Source organism: Daucus carota, chromosome 7 (assembly GCF_001625215.2).
Source record: "Daucus carota subsp. sativus chromosome 7, DH1 v3.0, whole genome shotgun sequence".
In the NCBI taxonomy this organism is placed as follows: Eukaryota; Viridiplantae; Streptophyta; class Magnoliopsida; order Apiales; family Apiaceae; genus Daucus; species Daucus carota.
Genome location: NC_030387.2, coordinates 40,183,463 through 40,206,921, shown reverse-complemented (window position 1 = coordinate 40,206,921; position 23,459 = coordinate 40,183,463). Strand labels below are relative to the sequence as shown.

The following is a 23,459-nucleotide window of genomic DNA, read 5'->3' as shown; positions in this document are numbered from 1 at the left end:
TAAACTTTAAAGATTAAGATGTGCATAAAGATACTTTAAAGATTAAGATGTGCATGAGGAGTAATTTGATCTCAATATCGCTAAAAAAACGAGGGTGTGCACATATCAGCTCCCAAATATTATTACCGATCTTTCTGCACGAAATAAAAGCAGCTTGACAGGATGAGATAATGCTAATCATTACAATTTCATTAGACCCGCCAAAAGCTTAGAGATACACTTGTAAAGAGTGTTACAACATGATATAGGTCTAAATAGAGACATGTGAGCTGGATTTTGTACCTTTGTAACTACAGGGATAGTTGCTGAGTTTATGCATCCAGGCAGAACTGAAGAGTACATGACTTGTTTCTCTCTGTAAAATGTATGCTCTTTGAGGGTGGTGTTATATTAGGCTTGCATACAAGTTTGAAACAAAAGCTTCCAGAATCAGGTTATAAATATCGTCATCTGATGGAAAATCGATGCTGTTTTCCTCAGTTCCTTCTTTTGATTGCTAACATCGCTATTATTAAAAGTTCTACCATTTTGTTGTATGAACGGATAATCATATGAGGTGCATTTCTTTGTGAAGCTGATTGTATAGCCCATGAGAGCACCTGCCTGATTGATATTTCAAACTCATCAGGGGATCCACAAAAGGACTTCTTTTCCTGCAAAAGGGGAAAAAGGTGATCATTTAAATTATTTTAATTTTGGGATAAATTTCACAAATCCAAAACAAGGTCCTCTACCAGATAATTCCTTCCAGGCAAACAAATTAAAGCATGTATTAATGATGAGAAAAAAAAAATTTAGAAGTTCGTCTTGTCATATTATCATATTAGTATTGACAGGAGAAATATGATAAAGCAATAAATTAGAATAAAATTATTAGTATCATCCAATATGTTGCTCTTGTTAAGGTAAAAAGTTGACTGGGATTTGGATTTTCCTTATCCAGATAGGTATTAGGATTTGACAGATATATTGTCTAAACCCGTCTAGGATTTTTTCATTGTTCTATGTTAGGAATATGTTACCAAATTCGCATTTGCTAACATATGATTCGTTAATGTATCATCTTGGTAGAAGTGTAGAAGTATTTATTACTACATAATCTCAAACCTTGAATTAATAGGATAACTGTTCAACTTCACAAACTAACTTGAAAAGTCGGAGTGTGTCTCCAATTCTGGAGAGGAGAAAATTCTTACTAAAATGTACTCCCTCCGTCCCACCCATTTCTTATCAAATGGGTTGGGCATGGAGGTTAAGGAATATGTATAAAGTGGAAGAAAAGTGGGTAAAATGGTGGGACCCATTGATTTTTAATGTATAAAAAAGAAGATTGTGGAGTAAAAGTAGTGTGAAAAGGAAAGAAAAGTGGAGAAGTGGTGGGACCCATTGACTATTTTTGGTAAGTTTTGAAATGTAAAGAATTGGATGGGACACCCAAAAATGAAAGTGTAAAGAAATGGGTGGGACGGAGGGAGTATGTGTTACCTGTGAATAGCATCGTCTTGAATCAATCAAGGACATTTAGATTCTGCGACATTACCCAGGGGTGTTCATAGAAAGGCCCAGATGCTCAAGAATGCTTTGCAATCCAGACCTATAACTAGGATGTCGCAGCTGTACTCCTAGTTCTTTCTTCATACGAGCATTCGATACTCTTTTGTCACCTCTTACATTTGCCTTAGAGAATGATGACTCTGCCCTTTCATGAGAGGTTAATTGTCTTGTGTGACCCGGCCATTTTTTCTCAACCAAACTTTGGCCATACATAAAAACTTCTTCTCTTGGGGTAGGGTCATCATCAACTATGTTAAATATACTCCTGGAAGAATAACTGATGTATGAGTACCACTTACACAAACATACGCAGAAAAACATCCTCTTTGATAGATTCAGAATTTGGCACTTGCAAGAAGTGAACAATAATAAGGAAATAATTAATTTCATCTCAAGTTAGGTCGTGAAGATGAGAGGAGAGGGAAGAGGGTGAGTAGGTCAGGGAACAAATGACAGATCAAAATTTATCTACACCGGAAATTAATGATCAACGGATGCTCCGTCAAATAATATAAAATCTTAAGCATCGGAATTTTTATTTTTTCCGGCCTATAGACACGAAAAATGTTAGTAATATTGTGGGGGTAGAGGGGGGTTTAAGATGAAGAATGGGGGGTGTTAGAGGCGAAAGATTAAATTAGGGAGAGGGTGTGAAGGATTTGTGGACATGGAGATATTGGTTGGTGTTATATAAACGTGCATGCCTTTTGTTATATATTTTGTTCTGGGTATTAAAATATAGGTTTTGGTTAATTTACCAAATTTAATGTTTTGGGTTGATTACTAATTTATCATTCATGTTTTTTTTTATATCAAATTTATCATTCATGTTGTTTCTTGACTCTGAAGACATGCGTTCAATTGGGTTTTACTTGATTTTGTGGAATAAGGATTTAACATGGTGTGTTTTTGTTAGTGGAGACTTAGGGGTCATTTGTTAAATCTGAACAAATTTTTCTGGATCATCAAGATTCTGAATGATTAATAAATCTGAATACTGCACGAACAATGTTGTTTGTTAAATTATTAGATTCTTCTGAACAATATTTCTATTATTATTAGTGTTGGTATTTCTAAAAACCCTCCATTAGCCCATACAATAGATTTTGCTATTTTGATTATTAAATTAATAATTCTTGAGTTTTAATTTTTTATTATAAATGAAGATAATATATCAATTATTATTATTATTATTATTATATTGTATATATATTTAATCCTTACAATTATTTATAATTATTTGATTATTGTGTAATCGAGTATTCTATCATATATAATTATAGACCTATTAATGATAGTGCACATGATTAAAATAATTTAATTATAAGACGAAAATTTCTATTTAAAAGATTATTATATTATTAAAAATCAAAATATAACATGCATAGTTATCCAACATGAAAGCAGTAAAGAGAATAATAGGAGAGTGTAGACTCCTGGACGAGAGACCCTCATATTTTTGAGGTGTTTCGTCCAGTTGATTTATGGTTCGTCCAGCTATTTAAAAAATTTGTCAAACAAACTTAATGACATATTCTGCGCTCATCCAGTTGAGGTTGTTTCGTTAACCCGTTAACAAATGGGCCCTTAAATATTTGAATTCTTTTTGGTGTCACATGTTTCAAAAGGCTTATTCATTATTGTTCTAAAATTCAGTAATTATCGTTATTAATCATCGATTATTTTTTATTTTATAACATGCTAAAATATTAAATTTTTAGTTATTTTAACTGATTATCTGATTAATTTCTGATCAATCGAACCGATCTTTATTTTGTGTATTCACTAATCAAGACAAATTCCTACCTTTTAATACTATTGAATGCTTTCGATTGCATGTTTGTTAGGATTTCCAAACATTTTAAAGAAAATTTTCCAATTTAAATTTTTCACGAATTTGGGATATTCTCACTGTGAGATTAAAATACATATTTCTCATCAAAATTTTCTTAAGAGAAGCAAATTAGTTTAACTATAGAGTAAAATTTATTGAAATAACGTGAAAACCCCCAAATATTCTATGTAATATATATTAGAGAAAGTATTTGATGAATATATTAAATAGGTAATATTTCCTGGTCAATGTAGGGGTGACGATATCAGACAGGGCCCGAGGCCGATTCGAACTCGACCCGAATCCGCAACCCGATTTACTGAGACAAAACCCAAAAGTGATCCGAAAATCATCTGATTCACACGAAATGGACCCCAAATTAGAATTTCGTTCCTAATAATTTCAATTTTCAGTTTTATTTAATTTTAAGTGATTTTAATTTGACCTGAAATCAACCCGATTGCTGACTCAAACACAACCCCTTACTCGAAATTGCCACCCCTGTGAGCCAGGTCGAACTTTGACGATGATTTAGCAGTTGTATAAATAGGGGTTGAGTTTCTAAAATGCATGTAAATTATAATTTGACTACAGTATATTTACTTGCATAAAATGCGAAGAGTCATCATCGATTAGGTCATTTCAATTCATTCATTACTTAATAGGAAAAGTCAATTCTCTGGAAACTTTTATAATGGAATAGTCTTTTTGAACCAAACGGAAGGAAAGACGAGTCATAAGTCATAGTCCTCCCAAAGCGCAGATGCGGTATGTGTCAATAAAATTGCATTGTGTCTTTGCTTATCGGGAAGTTACAAATCATCCAAGTAAATAGTTTGTGATTAGAAATTTGAAATTTTTAAATAAAGATTATGAACAAGATTAATATGTAACTTAAAATATAAGAAACATTTATTATTAGTTAGAAATCATATTTTAAAATTTTCATAAACATTACTCACTCCGTCTCTTTTTAATTGTCACATTTTAATTTTTGTTAGTCAAATTGACTAATTTTTTACCAAAGATTATAAGCCACTCTTTTATTATTTTAAAAAACTGAAAATTACACTCTAAGGTAGATTAAAAGTTTTTTTCGGAGACATATTTTTAATTTTATCAATTGATAAAATATTAATAAATTTAATCAACTTTGATCATTTTAACGGGTACAAACCAAATATGATAATTAAAAAAATACGGAAAGAGTACTAAAATATATGACGGTACATTACATAAACATCAGAAACAGAGGACCGTTCTTTCAAAACGGTTGAAAGTAATACCGACCTGGAAACATGCAATTCACTGCCGATAGTGACAGAGGCGGATCTTAAAAGGGGCAAGAGGGGGCAACTGACCCCCCTTAATTTTTTTGTTTGTTAATATTTTACATATTTTTAGGTTGTAAAATTGAAATTGACCCCCCTTAATTTTTTTGTGACCCCTTTTAATTTTTTTTACAAAAAAATTGACCCCCCTTAACTTCATAGTCAGATCCGCCACTGGATAGTGAGATGCGCTTCTTTGAAAGAAAATAAAGACTACCGATATAAATGCATGAATAAGATGCTGGTAGGTAGCTTCAATTAAGTTGGCATCTACCACTACTTTGTTTTCTTTTTCACAGGCATCTACCACTACTTGCATACTCATGAATATTGCGGATCCTGATGTAAATCATCGGTAATTTTTATTTTTTATTCTAGATAGAAATACAATGCCATATGACAATTATATACCCATTACAATTTTTATAATTTCATAATTTTCTTGTTATTAAATTAACGGATTTTCTGTATGCTCATAGTCATAGACATATATTAATAATTATTTTATAATTATGTATATTTTTTTTGACAGAATTATGTATAAATTTTGATTGACTACAACCATATTAATAATTGATGGCTCTTTATGTGCACAAATATTCAGCTGTGACAGAGCTATGCTCGCCTACAAATTTACGAATACGCTTTAGAGATGGATGCAGACAAGTTCTCGTTTTTACATGAAAAAAGCTGCAAGTGCGGTGTTCTAACTTTGAAGATTATATTCACTCCTTTATTTTATGTGCCCATGTGCTTCACGGGGTCTCGATTCTCCTACTCATGTTAAATATCTTATATTTCGATTTAACAGTAGCCAAAATGCTGCTGTGTATTTTAATTTAAAATTAACGAGATGCTGGATTTCGACACTACCGTTTTTACCCTCCACGGTATATGTTGTCCGGATTTCCGAATTCGAACTCTCAAACTTTAAATAAAAAAATCAGATGACAGATGGAGAAAATAATAACATTTATATTTGTTTTGATCTCAAAGCCCTTTTTAGAGAAAAAAACAAGTGAAAAGATAATCAATATCATCTAAGTAAAATATTTTAAAAATTCAACCGATTTTATATAATATATCATAATCTCAATTTAGCTTACGCTTATAATCAATATCATTAAAAATGCTCTGATAAGATAAGATTGCGTCGAACAATAAATTGCATGTTTCACTTCTTATTAGCAATAGAACTAAAGTCATTGGAATCTCTTGCACATACTTTTTAGTTAATCATTTATTAATTGTTATCATCCTTAAAATTTGAGAGCCATCCATAAATATTGTAAATAACTAGTATGTTTCACATATTTTAGCCCTTGAAACAATTCAAGAACCGTCAATAAAATAACCTAAATATTTCATTATTTGATTTATTAAAATTGGAACTAGTGACCGAAACTCTATAAATTTTATTTCACTTACCTTCGCACTCAAAAATCTGAGGACCAGCAGGGCGTTTATTCACGCTTCAATGTGATGAAGTTAAAAAGTTGCCCGTAGGCATCTTTCACTCCCCATATGTCTGTATCTGCTCTGAATACAAAACTGACATGACAAAGAGATCAGTTTTCACTATATGCATACCGGTAAGATCTGCATTGATGCATTCAATTCCGCCACAAGTGTCATTCTGTTATTGTTTCAACGATGGAGATGATCCTGACAAGTGATTGTAAGTGATTGTTGCCAACATGTCTAGACCGGGTATCTAAGGCAGTTAGAGTAATGGCTCCCCTTCATGCACATAAAAATTTGGTTGATGTCTTTTCGTTATAAAAAATTACTAACAGGTAGATCGCTACAACAATTACTTGTCAGACCTGACCCTCTGAACAAAGCTGCATTTCAGGAAATTCTTCGGATTCACGTGGACAAATGTTATTGGCATCAGGTTGTAAATGACACGCTCAGTCGCTATCTGTCACTAAAGATTGAGAGGCCAGCTACCAAAAAGAAGTCTCATGTTGCAACAAGTTCAGAGGACTTAGAGCTCAATTGCATGGTTTTTTTAAACTGCCCTGCATTTCAGGAATTCTCCAGATTCATGCTCAGTCGCTATCTGTCACTGAAGATTGGGAGGACAGCTACCAAATTAACCGAGAATCCGACCTCAAAAGTCAAAATAACTGGTGTTCATACTCTTTTCCAAAATAAACTGGCCATGATTTATGCAGGCAACAAGCAAAATTGATGATTCATGGTGGCTAAAAGCAAGAGACAAGTTTTTTTTTTCCCAAAAGAGACTTATAAAATGAGACGGAGGGAGTATCATATTTTGTTGTTATAATAATATATTATTAGTTTTAGTATGTGACGGAATAGTTATCCACGGATATATGGTCTAACGTTAACGTTTCTAAGAGCATCTCCAATAGTCTCTTAACTCACTCCTAAATATAATATAAAATATTGACTCTTAGTGAGTTAATGTGGGTTCAACTTCAACAACACTCTTTATATTCACTCTTTATTTTATTTTATACGAATTTTCTATGGTGTGCCCATGGGCACACAATAGTCACTAACTCCCATGTGAATACTAATTTTTGATTGGTAGATGAATAATAAATATTGGTGACCCCCCCCTGCATTTACACCAATTCCACCAATCAAATGAAGTCATTTTCATGAGAGTTGGTGCTTATTGTGTGCCCTTGGGCACACATTAGAAAGACCGTATTTTATATTATTAAAAGTAAGTCATGTGCATAAAGGTACAAAAGAAAGTGGATGGAGAGAGAATGTTTGCTTACAAATTTATTATAAAATAATACTCCCTCCGTCCCATTTAACTGCTTTTGACTTTTTTACACGTATTTTAAGGTGTTAAAAAAATCATATCTAAACATAATCATTCTTTATAAAATTTATATCAAATAAAAGTTTAGAATCTAAACTTTAATTTGATATAAAAATTGAATTTTTTATTAAGTGTAGATATAAGTTTTTTGCATCTCAATATACGTGTCAAAAAGTCAAACATCAGTTAAAATGGGATAGAGAGAGTAGTTAAGAGTGACCAGTAGCTCCTAAAAGTGAGGAGAGAGAAGAGAAATTTGAGGAATTTAAGAGTGATTAGGTATCTATTGGAACAAGCAAAATTACAATTCTCTTCGAATTTCAATTTAGGAGCTTCTATAAAGAAGTTATTGGAGATGCTCTAACTAATTTGATTTAAGTGAATAAAGAGTTGAATTTACTCGACTACGACCAAATTTTTACATATTTAAATTTAATAATGTATATAGATTGTATAGATATGTTGAATATCAAGAAAAGAGTACAAGAAACATGTTTTCCATCATAAATCTTGCATATTTCATCACTATAGTAGTTTCACAAGTTAAATTTAAAAGTTTGAAAGTAAAATTTATGACCTTTTCCGGATAATTCTTACCTTTTATTTTAATTTACAGTTAAATATGAATTATTTGCTAGCGTTTGACATACAAAATTAGTATACTTATTGTGTCAATACTAATTATTTGAAGAAAGCTTAAATTTGTTAAGACAAATGGGGCCGAAAATCACATAAGCCTCGTATTTGGGCCTATAACATGATATTCTTGGTGCTGCTGTTGGTCCGGAAGAATCCTGTAGGGCTTCAGATTTATTTTTCTTTTTTGAAACCAACTTGGTACAAAGGTCTGTCTCGTTAATAGAGATAGATACTAATAAAATCTTCTATCTAAAAAAATAGTTTGCACGTACCAGAAAGACCCTTGCGAAATTGACGAAAAAGAAAGAACTTAAAGAGGCAAATGATCTAAAGCTTGAGATGCTATGGGATCCAGAAAGTGTCTGGGTGAAAAAACCTTGTACGATTTTGCAATGCAACTATTGTACTATTTTCAAATTATAGCTTCACTCGACTCGACTCAGCTCGATTACAGATTCATCTACATGATTAATTCATACGAAATATAGGCTTGCTCAAAGTTCTATATAGTCATGATACTACATACTCTAACTAGTTTAAAGCTGCTACACCAGACAAACTAATTTATTCATGCGATTTCTCATCTCTGTAGCCTTCATCAGCAAGCAATGGAGAGCCAGGAACATTCTGCATCATTGTTTCATGGGCTCTCCGAATAGTCATCATCTTGTCCTCTCCCACCAGCAGTCCGCTTCCCGAGGTATCTGTAGTAGATGTACTGTAATATTATCTGTGGTAATCTATGTTAAGGTGAACACAACTTGTCATATGCATCATGTCTGAGGCATAAGATGAATGCAGTTATTTCGAAGTTGAGACAAAACATCAAAAAGACGAAAAACAGTGATAGAAATTTATTCGGGTAATAAAGGCCTGCAAGTAGTAATAGTAGCAGATGTCATAGAGAATGAATGTTTGTCAGAAATATCTGTTGTGTGTGGGTGGGGAATATGAATGCATAAAGTTTCGAGTATAAGTAAATATTATAAGAATTAGAAGAGGATACAAATAAGTCGAGTCCAACGCAGACTACTGCATCCAACAACCATGGCATATTGGCCTTTATTTTATCCCATTCCGTGCTTCGTATGAGAATGCTGAAATCAATTACAGGCAAAGTAATAGTGAGTGCCACTAAAAGTGAAGCAACGATTCTGAAAAGAGAATGAACATATATATATAAGATATGCACCTTCCCACATAAGCGACATTGGCAATGAGTGCAAAGATAAACATGAGAGGATTCAGTCCCTACATGTCAGGTATAAAGAAGATTAAGTTGAAAGCTTTAAATCGTCGTCATTGATCATATATAGATCAGCTACAAGTCGGTTTTGATGTATATGATATTTCATGTTCGCGGGTTAAGTTTTTTACCTCAACGCTTCCTCTTTTAATCTGAAAAATGAATCCAATATATAAATGTCAGGCAAGGCAATGTAGAAGTAATTATAGAAGTACAATTGCTTGAATGAAGAAAGTTGTGTATTCAGCTGTAAACTGTGGATTGTTTAGGCACTCACATTTAAGTAAATTTGAGGGATTCGGCCACCCATGTACACAGCAGCCATCATCCAACCTAAGCACTGGCCGACCACAAATTTTTCTGTATCTGCATTCCCCTGCTCAGATAATTTGTCAAATGATATACATTAATCATTATCATTCAAACGCAATTCATTGAAAAAGTATGCCTACTATTGAAATAAATGTTGATTGTCGTCTTACTTGTAAGAGTTTCCTCCCACTAAATGCTACGGAAGCTTGGAGTAGAGCTTTGGTGCTTCTTGGCAGGTTGAGTGAAGTAGCTAGAAATGCACCATAACCAGCCTGGTAAAACATGATACGTTGTATTAGTACTTATGAAATATATATAACTGTGCAAATAGGTATATGCATCGATAATCATCCTCATACACACACAGTATGTTTGCAAATCCGCTTTAGATATATTAATGCTATATCTATTAAATGCTACATTTCTTAACCTGGCATTAAACGTCTGAATAAAAAAACACGTTTCTTAATCATATTACAAGGCACATACATAATAAGTCCAACTAGTTGTAACTAGAATGTAATAACTCACAGAACGCGGGATTGGCTTTGGTTGGGTTTTGGATTTCTTGTTCGTCATTACAGCAGCATCCACCTCATCATCAGAAGATGAGTCCCCGTCAAGTGTCAATGCTGAAGGACCACTTCTTGCAGTCCATAGATAAGACCGATTAGGTGGTGTAGCACTGCCCGCCAAAGAACGTGCTGATCTGCAATTTCATTATCCAGAGTCTCTATTAATAGATGAAAATCATAGAGATAGGAACTTTAGTACAAAAACAAACAAATATATATTTTCAAGACTAAAAAGTAAAAAACAATCAGCATTCCGCACACCATTTAAAAAAAATCTAAAACTCCCACATACGTGAAATAGAAGTTACTGTTGATTTTGCCTTCATCAGTAGCTGGAATTGCAGAGTCATCGTCATCATTTTCCTTTGCTGGTTTTAGAGGTTTCTTCACATCTTCAATCTGTCAAGCATATAAAATTTATGTTATCGACAAGTAAAACCAACACGACAAAGACCATTCTGATCGAAATGCTAGAAGAGTGGAGAGAAATTTGCACCGGTTGATTAGCATCCACTTTTTTGCTTTTCCACCAACTATAAACATGATCATAGTACAGGCACTGCAGCACTAATATCACCGTACTTGTTGTATAGAGCTGTTCAATCAACAATATCATCACAATTATAAACCGAACATGCACTTTCATCAAAACTTAAAACGAGCCGAATTGAACAAACCCGTTTGGCTAATTTTTTTCGTACCATGATCAAATTTTGTCATTAGAAGTACATTTTAGCTATTTTTCGAACATAAGCAACTCTTAAACCTGACCAAAATGCTAATTTATCCTCTATTTAATCTGATTAAATCAATTTTTTGCTTGAAATATTACTAAAGTAAATTGCAATAGCAAATGTGGAAACAAGTGGGATTCATACCAGGGCAGTGTAGTACTGGGTTGGGAGCTGCATCATTAATAAAAAAGTGTGATCAGAATGATTAATCAGTGATATCGTTATTATTTAATATACATGGAAACATATGTAAATACATGTGTGACAAAAAAGGGAAGGAAATTATACAACTATAGTGAATTATACTCACCGTTACAGGTTCAAGAAGACACCCGATCAGATTAAAGATATCACTGCACCATAAATATTTCAAGAAAATTAATAACATAAAAATCAAGAAAATTCATTATTCGCTACGTGTGTATGGGAGAGAGGGGGGTAAGAGAGAGAGAGAGGGAGAGAGAGAGGGAGAGAGTCAGAGAGAGAGAGAGAGAGAGAGAGGGAGAGGGAGAGGGAGAGGGAGAGAGAGAGAGAGAGAGAGAGAGAGGGAGGGAGAGTCAGAGAGAGAGAGAGAGAGGGAGAGAGAGAGGGGGAGAGAGAGAGAGAGAGAGTTACCCAAGAACCCAAGTGAGGAGAAACAAAAGGGAGACACCATGGCTGGATTTAGACCGAAAGTTGGTGATAATCTGAGGGATTTCAGCAACTCCCCAGCTGATTAAACTCAACATACCAGAAGCAAACGAAAGCTTGTCTCTAGTGTCACACAAACAATCTTTAAAATATTTATCAACCCATCCAACACAAGGCCTTCTCTCCTTCACACAATACGAAGTCGAGGACGCCACATCAGAGTTCTTTAACACTACAGATAACAATGGATTCTTCATCTCTCTCTCTCTCTCTCTCTGAATGTTTTTTGTTGCAAAATATTAAACTGAATATGCAAGTACTTTGGTACCAGAGTCTTTTAAATAAGGAATTAAAGCATATCCCCTATAATATACTACATGTGAAATGTCGACATTTTACGTCACTTCTTTTACTATTGTTTAACCACGGTAAAAAGAACACTGTAAATATATGCCCCAGTTTGTTGTTGTGATTGTTATGATAACACAGAAAACAAAATAAGGAGGTCACTCAGAAGCTAAAGTCTAAATGACGCTAATAATCGTAACAGTTTTTCCATATGCATATGTGTGATTTTAATTAATCCCGTTATCTTTGAAATTACAGTCCTGCCACTCATCACAAGTACCATGCATATTGTTCACATTATATGCCTCGTGCACTGTTGTTTTTATCTGATATGCTTTATTTGTTAGTACTTGGAGGTTGTTGATTTTCTTGTGAATAAGGAGCATGAGATCAATGAACAATGTATCATACTACGGCCAAGTTCATGCTATCAAGGGACAGAGTTTCATTTTCGTATATATTTTCTTTGTGATTTGAGGGGCACTGTCTGGTGTACTTCAATGCATGTACATGTGATCATGTTGTGTCAGGGTTATATGAAATGTAAGGGACGATATGAACTTGGTTGCTAAAGTGATCCAGGTTCATAATCGATAGGAACATGTTAAGACTTGAGAGTATAAAAAAATCTGAAATCACTTTTAAAAACGAGACTAGATTTTACAATTAACTGTTTAATCATAGAAGTGTTATGTACGTGTTAGATACGATAGAAAAAGATTGATGTCGATATAATTTTGACGATGATAAATTTTATGTGAGACATTTAATCATAGATGTTAGTTTGCAGTACTTACCTTTTATAATATCTAGGCTTACGCAATGCGACCCATGCAATATAATTGATCACTAAATCATCTTATAATTTAAATTTATTGAATTTGAATATAGATCTGATATCATTTTTTTATATAGATGTATGAATTTTCTTAATCAATAAGAGAGGAGCTATGATGGTTCCCATTAATTTTGATTTTGAATTCGTGTGATTTTTTCATGGAGTAGTCTGATGTCATTCATTAACGTTGAATATCATTTTTAATAAATTATTTAAAATAATATTGGATCAAAATATAATTGAATCCATATTTTTTTCTAAATATAATCCTGCACTATATTTGATTGAATCATTTCCAAAAAATTAAAATAAGTTCTAATGCGAGCGGGTAAATGTGAATATTCGTCTTTAAATAATATATTTTGAATTATAGTTATGCTTGCAAATGGACTAAAACTGTTCAAAAACCAAAGTTGAGGGCAAAACATGAAAGGAAGGAATCCTGGATATAATAATCTCGAAGTTGAGTATAGTTACTGTATTAAATAGAGAAAAAAAATGGCCATAAGTTGACTAAGGTAATGTATGAAGATAGCGATGATAATGATGAGGTGGACAAGAAGCGGCATCTCGATACTGCAGAGAGTATATTTCCAAGGACACGTGTCATCTTTCCCTTGTTGCACGTCCTCTTCGTGGCATAATTGCCCAACGTAGTACTTGTAGACCGCATTAAATGCGTTTTCGACTCCTAGCTTCCGTACTTACTCATCCACTCGACAATTTAAATTATTAAACTAAAATTTAAAGAAAATATGTGAAAATAATTTATTTTTAACTATTTATATGATAATAAAACATTTTTAGGGTATTATAGTCAATTAATTCATTACAAATCAACAAATGACGATTAATTAGAAACGGATGGATTGTGAGCATTAATTTTTGTCACGTTAAGAACATCTCCAACGAAGTTAGTTTAATCGTCGATTAAATTGGACATGCAAGACTTTACGTAAAATTTGATGAACTTGTAATACATATTGTTTTAATGGTATTATCGACTATATTGGTTGGTTATAATTTAAAAATAATATATTATTAATATTTAGACTATTATAAATAAAATATATCAATTTAATATGATAATAAATTATGTGTATTTTATTATAATCGAAAACAAGATAATATTATTTTCCAAAAAAAATCCAAGCACCACTAGGTGCAAGCTCAACAACTTGTCAATATTAAATTGATATATGTGATTGAGCTAACCGACATATATAATGGACAAAGTGTAGTTTTCGATTTCCAATAGCATGGTGCCACACCTTTACAGCTCCATGTATATCCCCTCCATGTCACACTTGCATGATAATTATCCGGTAACAATAATAGTAATATTTATAAAATTAAATTATATAATTCCTCTACTCCCGCATTTTACATTTCAATTCTTCCTATTAAAATAATAGAATTAATTTTACCGAAAATGATATATAACTCAGTAGTCACACGTTCAGATAATTTGATAAAAAATTGTCGAACCTGATTGGTGAATAAATAAATGAGTAGTTGAAATACTATTCTGTGATAATTATATTATCTCCATTTTAAAACATACGGTGTATTTTTTGACACATATTTTTGAATATTTCAACCGTATTATTAAAATTATTATTTTAAATATTATTATATGAATTATCTGATTGTTATCTAATTAATCCCCACTTTTATTAATTGATTCCGATTTCCTATTTTTCCAACTATACTCGTAGACAATAGGCCCTGTACAAAACGAGATATAGGGGATGTTTGGCGGAACTTAAAAGAAGTTACTTATTGCTTAAAGTTGAGAAGTGAATTATAAGTAATAAGTTGTAAAGATATTATAAGTGTTTAAAGTGTTTGGATAATTTAACTTATAAGTTGGTAGAGTGTTTAATAATTTAAATTATAAATTTAAATAAAAACTAATTTCTATAAGTATAAATTTAACATATGAAATTTAAATTACATTTAATTTATTTAAATATAAATTTAAAACATCACATGCTAGTTAATTTACAATGTAGTGGAGACTTGCAAAAAATAAGTTAGAGGAAGAAGCTACACTTTCTAACTTCTCGATTCTTAACTTAAATCAGCAAAGAAGTCATGTGGACTTCTGCACCCAAACACACCACAAAAAGTATAAGCCAGCTTATAATAAAAAGAAGTGCTTAATTTGGCTAGCCAAACACCCACATAGTCATATAGCTGTTGCGAGCGATGCTGGTTTTCCACACAAACCGAAAGCACGTAATTCTACTTGCTCTGACCTGTCGTTTTTCGATCAATCAAGATTCCAGATATGCATGTACATCTCGTCTGTCATCCACAACGACGATAATACACGTAATTACATGATGCAATACTTGCTATTCGGACGATAATAACAATTTCACGAACACGATTGGATAAACCAGTGATAGATTTATTCTTTATTGTCTCGGGATACTTGATTTCGATATTTATCCTTTATTGTCTCGGGATACTTGGTTTCGACTCTGGCTCAGTTCTAAAAGCATTAGAACAAATAATTTCACGAGCGTAAAATACGAATTTAGAAAAGAAAAAAGGTAAAACCAGTTTAAAGTTACGATATAAATGGGGCTCCGAGAATGCGTATAAGTTAAATGGAGAGAATAATAACGAAAAAACAAAATTGTTCACTTGTTCAACAGATAGGAAAAAACAGTGAGAACTGAGAAGGCCTGTTGAAAAAGCGGATAAAGCTGGTGCGGTGTTGGTTTTCCTCATAAACAGAAAGCACGTAATTCTACACTACTTGGCCTGCCTTGTCGTTTTTTTATCAATCAAGTTTCTAAATATGCATGGACATCTGGTCCCTCATCCACAAGGACCACAACAACGAAATTACACGTAATTTAGTTATGTAATATTATTTGGGCCATAATAACAAAATTCAGGAAAAAGAGAGGTAATTGAAAATATTTGATTTTGGCCCCATAATTGATTAACGGGGGTGTATTCGATTGGAATTTTAATGGATCGTTTTTTTATCTATAGAGATTTTAATGGATTGTATGCGATCTTGATTTTGCGTGGATTCTTGACAAAACGTCGCAGACTTGATAGGATTTAAGCACAATGCTTCAAAATCCCATTGATTTTGATGGAATTTCAAAAAACTTAAAATACACTGAAAAATGCCACAAAATCCATCATTTTATAAAATGCAAAAAAATCCATCAACATTTGAATACCATCAGATTTTAATGGATTTTAAACAATACCATTGAATACCATCGAATTTTAAAGCATAATTTAAAATCCCAATTGAATATCACCAGATTTTGTAGCATAATTTAAAATCCCAATTGAATACCTCAAAATTTTAATGGCTTTCAAACAATCCCAATCGAATATCCTCGGATTTCATGAATGCAAAAAAATGTTTTAAAATCCCAATCCAATACACCCCTCTAAATTCTCTAAATTAAGGTGCTGGCATTGAGACCAAAATACCCTGCAATGCATAAAGATACTTTAAAGATTAAGATGTGCATGAGGAGTAATTTGATCTCAACATCGCTAAAAAACGAGGGTGTGCATTTATCAGCTCCCAAATATTATTCCCGATCTTTCTGCATGGAATTAAAGCAGCTTGACAGGATGAGATAATGCTAATCATTACATTTTTCATAAGACCCGCCAAAAGCTTAGAGATACACTTGTAAAGAGTGTGACAACATGATATAGGTCTAAATTGAGACATGGAGCTGGATTTTGTACCTTTGTAACTAGAGGGATAGTTGCTGAGTTTATGCATCCAGGCAGAGCTGAAGAGTTAAATACATGACTTGTTTCTCTCTGTAAAATGTATGCACTTTGAGGGTGGTGTTATATTAGGCTTGCATACAGGTTTGAAACAAAAGTTTCCAGAATCAGGTTATAAATATCGTCATCTGATGGAAAATCAATGCTGTTTTCCTCAGTTCCTTATTTTGATTGCTAACATCGCTGTTATTAAAAGTTCTACCATTTTGTTGTATAAACGGATAATCATGAGATGCATTTCTTTGTGAAACTGATCGTATATTCCATGAGAGCACGTGCCTGATTGATATTTCAAACTCATCAGGGGATCCACAAAAGGACTTCTTTTCCTGCAAAAGGGGAAAAAGGTGATCATTTAAATTATTTTAATTTTGGGATAAATTTCACAAATCCAAAACAAGGTCCTCTACCAGATAATTCCTCCCAGGCAAACAAATTAAAGCATGTATTAATGATGAGAAAAAAGAATTAGAAGTTCGTCTTGTCATTATCATATTAGTATTAACAGGAGAAATATGATAAAGCAGTAATTTAGATTGGGTAGCAAAAATCAGAATAAAATTATTAGTATCATCCAATATGTTGCTCTTGTTAAGGTAAAAAGTTGACTGGGATTTGGATTTTCCTTATCCAGATAGGTATTAGGATTTGACAGATATATTGTCTAAACCCGTCTAGGATTTTTTCATTGTTCTATGTTAGGAATATGTTACCAAATTCGCATTTGCTAACATATGATTCGTTAATGTATCATCTTGGTAGAAGTGTAGAAGTATTTATTATTACATAATTTCAAACCTTGAATTAATAGGATAACTGTTCAACAACACAAACTAACTTGAAAAGTCGGAGTCTGTCTCCAAATCTGGAGAGGAGATACTAAATTCTTACTAAAATGTATGTGTTACCTGTAAATAGTATCGTCTTGGATCAATCGAAGACATTTAGATTCTGCAACATTACCCGGGGGTGTTCATGGAAGGGTCCAGATGCTCAAGAATACTTTGCAATCCAGACCTATAACTAGGATGTTGCAGCTGCACTCCTAGTTCTTTCTTCATACGAGCATTCGATACTCTTTTGTCACCTCTTACATTCACCTTAGAATATGATAATTCTACCCTTTCATGAGAGGCTAATTGTCTTGTGTGACCCGGCCATTTTTTCTCAACCAAACTTTGGCCATACATAAAAACTTCTTCTCTTGGGGTAGGGTCATCATCAACTATGTTAAATATACTCCTGGAAGAATAACTGATGTATGAGTACCACTTACACAAGCATACGCAGAAAAACATCCTCTTCGATAGATTCAGAGTTTGGCTCTTGCAAGAAGTGAACAATAATAATGAAATAATTAATTTCTTCTCAAGTTAGGTCGTGAAGATGAGAGAAGAGGGTGAGTAGGTCAGGGAACAAATGACAGATCAAAATTTATCTATCAATTTCCGGGGGACAAAGGGCGAAGATACTATAACAGCATCATAAAAATCATAGGCATAATCGAGCTTTTGTTTATGGGGATGATTATAAGAACTGTTTTAACTACATTTCATGATAGTTATAATCAAAGAAAAATAAGTATCTTGAAGTTAAAGATTTGTATATAGGTATTCTTATACTAGAATAGGAAAAACTAAGTATATATTAAATTAGGACGGGGATAACCACATTTTAAAAGGACGTTCAGTTTATACATTAAATAGGAGTTATGGATGTAACACTACAAATGATACTTGCAGAGATTATTTATGTTACTATAAAAGCATAAACAAAAGCATTAATATTTTTACAGTTACAAAGCTGAATTATTATTTGTTGAGAAAATATGTTGCACAGTGATATTTACTTGGTCAAACTATAAGAGTTTGCTAGTTAGACTGGGTGAACAGGCACATAGGCAGCCTATAACCCTTTTTCTCTTTACATCTTTGTCAGAATGTCAGCGATAATAGGTCCATCCAATCTTGATACTTAATAGAATGTGGATTTAATTGGTTCGGTAAAGTAATATGCATGTACCAATATGTTCATGTTCCATTTCACGTCTTTTAATGCTTACTAACTTACTATATTCCACCCAACTTTATTCCCAAAAAAGAGAGGAATAGAAAGCTTACACGGTGGAAGGCTTCTGAATACTGGCATGAAGTGCTTGGCAAATATCAGATATGTGAACTCGAGAAGTATATCTACTGAACGATCTCAACCTCTGAACTTCTGACAATTGCTTTTGCTTGAGTATAGTATCGATTGCACTGTCAAGAGAATCAGTCTCAGTATCAACTACTACTGAAATCAGATATGCACAAAGCAAAAGGGTAGTTTTATAGAATCTGAAGCTTTATACTCATGAAATGTCATTTGGTATAGTGTGCTGCAGCTTACCACAAATATATGCCATTACAACAAATATATGAATAACGACAATTCTTGTGTATAAGCTAATGCCAGAAAGTTATGGGTTTTAGCAAGAAACCAGTGCTAGAAGTTCAAATTCGTTTTAACCTAAAACAGTCACCAACCTTCTGCCAGGGCCGTAGATACCTCCTAGTCGAAATATTTTTGTTTCAAGCCCAAGTTGACTGCCAAACTGTAACCATCCCTCCTCAGCAGCTAATCTTGCTTTGGCTTTGGCTGATCCACTTGTACTACTGACAGGGTAACTGCAAAGTATAATTATGCTACATAGTTCTAGTTATGCCGCCTTTTTGGAAAACGACATACTAGATAACAGGAAGAAAACTTACTCTTCGTCTACCCATGCACCACCGCAGTTTCCATATACACCTATAGGGTTAAACGAGATATTCTGATGTTATAATCCCACTTGTGATTTTAACACCAAAGGTTTCCTCTTTTCTATAATGTACATACTATGATAATTCCCCTCATCAGTAGCATAACATAAAGTTAATCAGCTAATTGAACTTAATGTGGTTTCTAATCTGCAGTGATATAAAATTATAGCCAAATAACTTTTATCCCAATTTTAATCCAAAAACTCCAACAAAATATTGATATGGCGTGCTGAAGGGCAAATTGCTAATTTGTGTCCCAATATTATTGGGTTAATTCGCTAACTATAACTGAACTAGGCACTAATGTTTCCAGCATCATCAAAAAACTGAAACGTTTACAGCCAACGGAAGTGCCACAGCGTAACAGCAGGCCATTAAAAGTAGATGACAACGCAAGTCAGGTTCAAGTTCATTGACCAGCCAGCCACTTGACCAGCATTACGCTATAAGGTAACTGTAGTTTTTTTTAATAAATTTCATTGACTGTGGAATGGTGTTATTCATTGGATAAAAAGGCACTATAATATTTATTACTCGATCGCGAATAACTAATCTAGAAGGTGGTGCAAAAAGAATATTTATTACTCATATACATTACCACTTTTTTACGAACATGCATACAACTATACAAGTAAGAAAGGATTACTTGTGGACGACAAATAACAGAGCCACCGAAGGTTTCCATCCACTAGCCTCCTCTTTAGAAGCTCATCATGTTGAAGCAACTACAATAAAATGGCAAATCAATACATCAGTACAACCTTATTGATAATATAACATTTTAAATACAGAATCTCGACATTGTTTACCGGATCACCAATACCCTCAACCGGAGGAACGGAGACAAGAAGATGAGTATGATGACTCAAATCATCTAGAACTTCAAGTCTGCAAAATTTACACACAAAACTAGTAAGCAAAGATGCAGTACAAATTAAAAACCAAACAAAACCTCTTAAAACAGAATTGAAACCATAACCATACATGAAGAAAATAAACTCACTCGGGTTCATTTGCATTAAATTTATGTACATTGAATCCCATTTCCTCAAGCTTCAGCTTCTTGGCATTGCTAGTGCAGGTCCCAGATACAATCCTATTCACGTTCATACATAATCTCTATAATTTTGAAAACCCGAAAAAGTGGTAAATATCATAAGAAAAAGCAGAATTAAGCTAATGAGTTAATTAAATGCTGATCATCCTACAACAAATTGCAAAGATTCAAGAACAAATACAGAGAGAGAGAGAGAGGGAGGAAGGGAGGGAGGGAGAGAGAGGGAGGGGGAGAGAGGGGGAGAGAGAGAGAGAGAGAGAGAGAGAGAGGAGAGGAGAGAGTGGCAGAGAGAGAGAGAGAGAGAGATTCCTGATACCATTCCTTGTTAAGTAATTCTTGAGCAAAGAACTTGCCCACATAACCCATCCCAAGTATAAAGAAACGATTTTTAAATGATTGTGATTCAGAAGAAGCGACGTCGTATTGCAGATTGGTATTAGTCGATGATGGTGATGCTTTATAGTTGTTGAAGTTTACTGACATATAAGCACTGCATCTTCCCGGAACGTTGATTGGCCGGAGAGGAGCTGCCGGATATCGGTGAGAAATCTCCATTTTCCGATATAAATTTTTGACTTTTTTGTTGTTTCTTGGACCTTTTAAGTTTTGCCTGACAAAAAAAAAGTTTTGGGCTTAACTGTTCATGCTCCGTGGGCCACTTGTACATAATCCAAATAACACTCTTAGCCCAATTAGTATACAAGGATAAATTCCAAGAATAATAATTTTTGAGAAAAAAGGAGGAATAATTTTGAAATTAATTGACTAAAAATACGAATTAGGTACGTATTGTTAAAGGTTTTTTCTATAAACATACATCGTAAATCAAAGATAAATTAAATATAGTCAGAATGCCCTCGGAATGGTGATGTCACATAAGATGTTTAAATTATTCAATCAATTAGACGAGTATATATCTATTGTAAAAATAAAGGGATATAATAATTTAAAAATCAATGAAAAATATCAAAATTTGTTACGTATTTTTCATCGAGGATTTTTTTCAATATCTCCTAAATATCCATATATACAACAATAAAATTGATTTATATTTCAAAAAGATGATTTTGTATGCATTTTTTGAAATAAATTGTTTTTCTTATATAAACAAACATATTTAAAAGTGATTTAAAGAAATTCGATTTATATATCAAAAATAATGATCTACTTGATTTAAAATTCTTTTTTAATACAAATACACACATACTAAAATTGATTTCGGGAGATTCTGTGGCGGTGCCTATCTCAATTTTGTCAAGTTTAAAAGTAATAAATTTTAATTTATATATTAAAATTTTAATTTTCATATCGCAAATTAAAAAATTTTAATCAGTCAACTAAGCCTTGGTCAATCTTAATTACTCCACATACCAAATGATTGCACATATGTACTAGTGGAAGCATCAGTCCAAGGTAAAGGTGGGGCTGTGGAAAATGAGCACATAAAGCATGCATAAATATATAAATAATCCATAAAGCTCAATTCTTGGTCGATTAGAATCGCAAAAATGGAGATGGGTCTGTCCAAATTAAGCTCTACAATTGCTAATATCTCACAAGAAGCTGCATTTTTTGAATTTAATGACAAGGGTCGCTCTGCTTTCCAGTGGGGTGGAACCATTTCTGCTATGTTAGTCTCTTTTCCCTGTCTTTGCTTTGAATTTATTGTTTTTATTAGTTTGATCTTGAAATTATGTCTCAACTCGTTAGCACAATTGTTTTTTGTAATTAAACATGCTCACGCACCCGTCTTGTGTTGGAATTTTCGATTTCTGATAAGCGGAGCGAGGATGAATCCATCTGACAATGTTATTGTTATTGATATTACTCATGAGATGTTCATGTTTTTTGGTTTTGCTTCTTAGAAGAAGCTTTAAGACCATCCAATTAGATTACATGTTAATACTTTTTTTTTTTGACAGAAGATTACATGTTAATACTTAATAGTAGTGCTAGATGCATAAAATTGGGTACAAAATTTTTGCACAAAATGACAATGCAATTAACGTGTGATGTTTCAAGTGGTGCTATTTATGTGAACAGACGGGGTACATTCCAATCAAAACTTTAACACATGTCATTTTGTGAAAGATTTTGTACCCAATTTTATGCGGGAAGCATTTTCCTATATTTTAACAATGTTTATGGTCCTGCCTGCAGACTTCTATTAATCCTGAACAGGACTGGGAACCGATCGTCCAAGCATACTTCACTGCTAGTCCTGTTTCTGTTAATAAGCTTTCCAACTGCGCTGTTTGAAATACTTCGGTGCATCTTAAATTTTCAAAAAATTTATTTTTGTGAAATATTTGTAAACCTGTACAGAGGGTAGTTCAGATACTAATACTAGATTTTTCATATAACAGAGGGGAATTCGGATACTGGGTTGCGTGCATCACTGTTCTAGCAAACCTATTCTACCCAGAAATGTGTCCAGGTTTGGATATCATGTCCTCGGCTACCATTTAGTTTACTTTTATTTACGTCCTGGAAGCTGATGGGCATGTCATCTGTAAATGCAGTTTCTCGATTTCTCATATTTGTTGTCACACCTGACTGGCTGGCTGATGGACTGCGATATAACATTGTTGGTGGCGTTTTTTGTCTAATATTAGGATTATTACTAGTTGTAATGGAGATTCGAGGAAATGGAATATGTAGCACATGGGAATGTAACTTGCAGTGCCTTTGTTATTGCCTTGCTATATCTTTCCTCTTCTACTTCACTATGTTGTACTTGTAGCTATGAACACAATATCATGTCCAATGATAAATTCAGACATGTTCTCTGCTATCTGCTATATGATCAATGGGCATGCTTATTCTTATTCTTGATGTTCAATTTTCATCTTTGGCACTCTCTGGTCATGATGAAAGTATCATCTTTCTTGATTATTAGCCACTGTCAGTATTTAGATTTACCATTCCTCGTTTCATAAGCAGAACTTAATGTCCATAGCAGTACCATCGT

The 23,459-nt window shown here is 33.2% G+C and overlaps 3 protein-coding genes across 5 annotated transcripts; 1 reads left to right on the top strand and 2 right to left on the bottom strand.

Moving 5' to 3' along the window:
• Positions 1-583: 583 nt before the first annotated feature.
• LOC108193776 (uncharacterized) lies at positions 584-21,080 on the bottom strand. Of its 3 annotated transcripts, none has more exons than XM_064081621.1 (9): positions 20,805-21,078; positions 20,435-20,527; positions 20,241-20,319; positions 20,078-20,156; positions 19,381-19,420; positions 19,156-19,296; positions 18,751-18,888; positions 17,539-17,872; positions 584-653 (listed from the first exon to the last, which is right to left on the bottom strand). In XM_064081621.1, exons 1-8 carry the CDS (start codon positions 21,041-21,043, stop codon positions 17,590-17,592), a joined length of 1,092 nt encoding a protein of 363 aa, XP_063937691.1. In that variant the 5' UTR covers positions 21,044-21,078; the 3' UTR covers positions 584-653; positions 17,539-17,589. The 3 variants fall into 3 exon arrangements, with proteins under 3 accessions (XP_063937691.1, XP_017216085.1, XP_017216086.1); XM_017360596.2 differs by lacking the exon at positions 584-653 and adding an exon at positions 16,475-16,959; XM_017360597.2 differs by lacking the exons at positions 584-653; positions 17,539-17,872 and adding an exon at positions 16,645-16,959 and having other exon boundaries at positions 20,805-21,080.
• LOC108194136 (probable vacuolar amino acid transporter YPQ1) lies at positions 8,529-12,000 on the bottom strand. Its single transcript, XM_017361041.2, has 12 exons — positions 11,647-12,000; positions 11,342-11,384; positions 11,176-11,202; positions 10,794-10,892; positions 10,590-10,696; positions 10,254-10,431; positions 9,893-9,994; positions 9,688-9,786; positions 9,542-9,562; positions 9,357-9,415; positions 9,171-9,261; positions 8,529-8,894 (listed from the first exon to the last, which is right to left on the bottom strand). Exons 1-12 carry the CDS (start codon positions 11,916-11,918, stop codon positions 8,805-8,807), a joined length of 1,188 nt encoding a protein of 395 aa, XP_017216530.1. The 5' UTR covers positions 11,919-12,000; the 3' UTR covers positions 8,529-8,804.
• An 809-nt stretch (positions 21,081-21,889) lies between the features above and the next one.
• LOC108193927 (cold-regulated 413 plasma membrane protein 4) lies at positions 21,890-23,316 on the top strand. The gene is made up of 4 exons (XM_017360780.2): positions 21,890-22,118; positions 22,649-22,756; positions 22,855-22,925; positions 23,011-23,316. Exons 1-4 carry the CDS (start codon positions 21,997-21,999, stop codon positions 23,229-23,231), a joined length of 522 nt encoding a protein of 173 aa, XP_017216269.2. The 5' UTR covers positions 21,890-21,996; the 3' UTR covers positions 23,232-23,316.
• Positions 23,317-23,459: the final 143 nt, after the last annotated feature.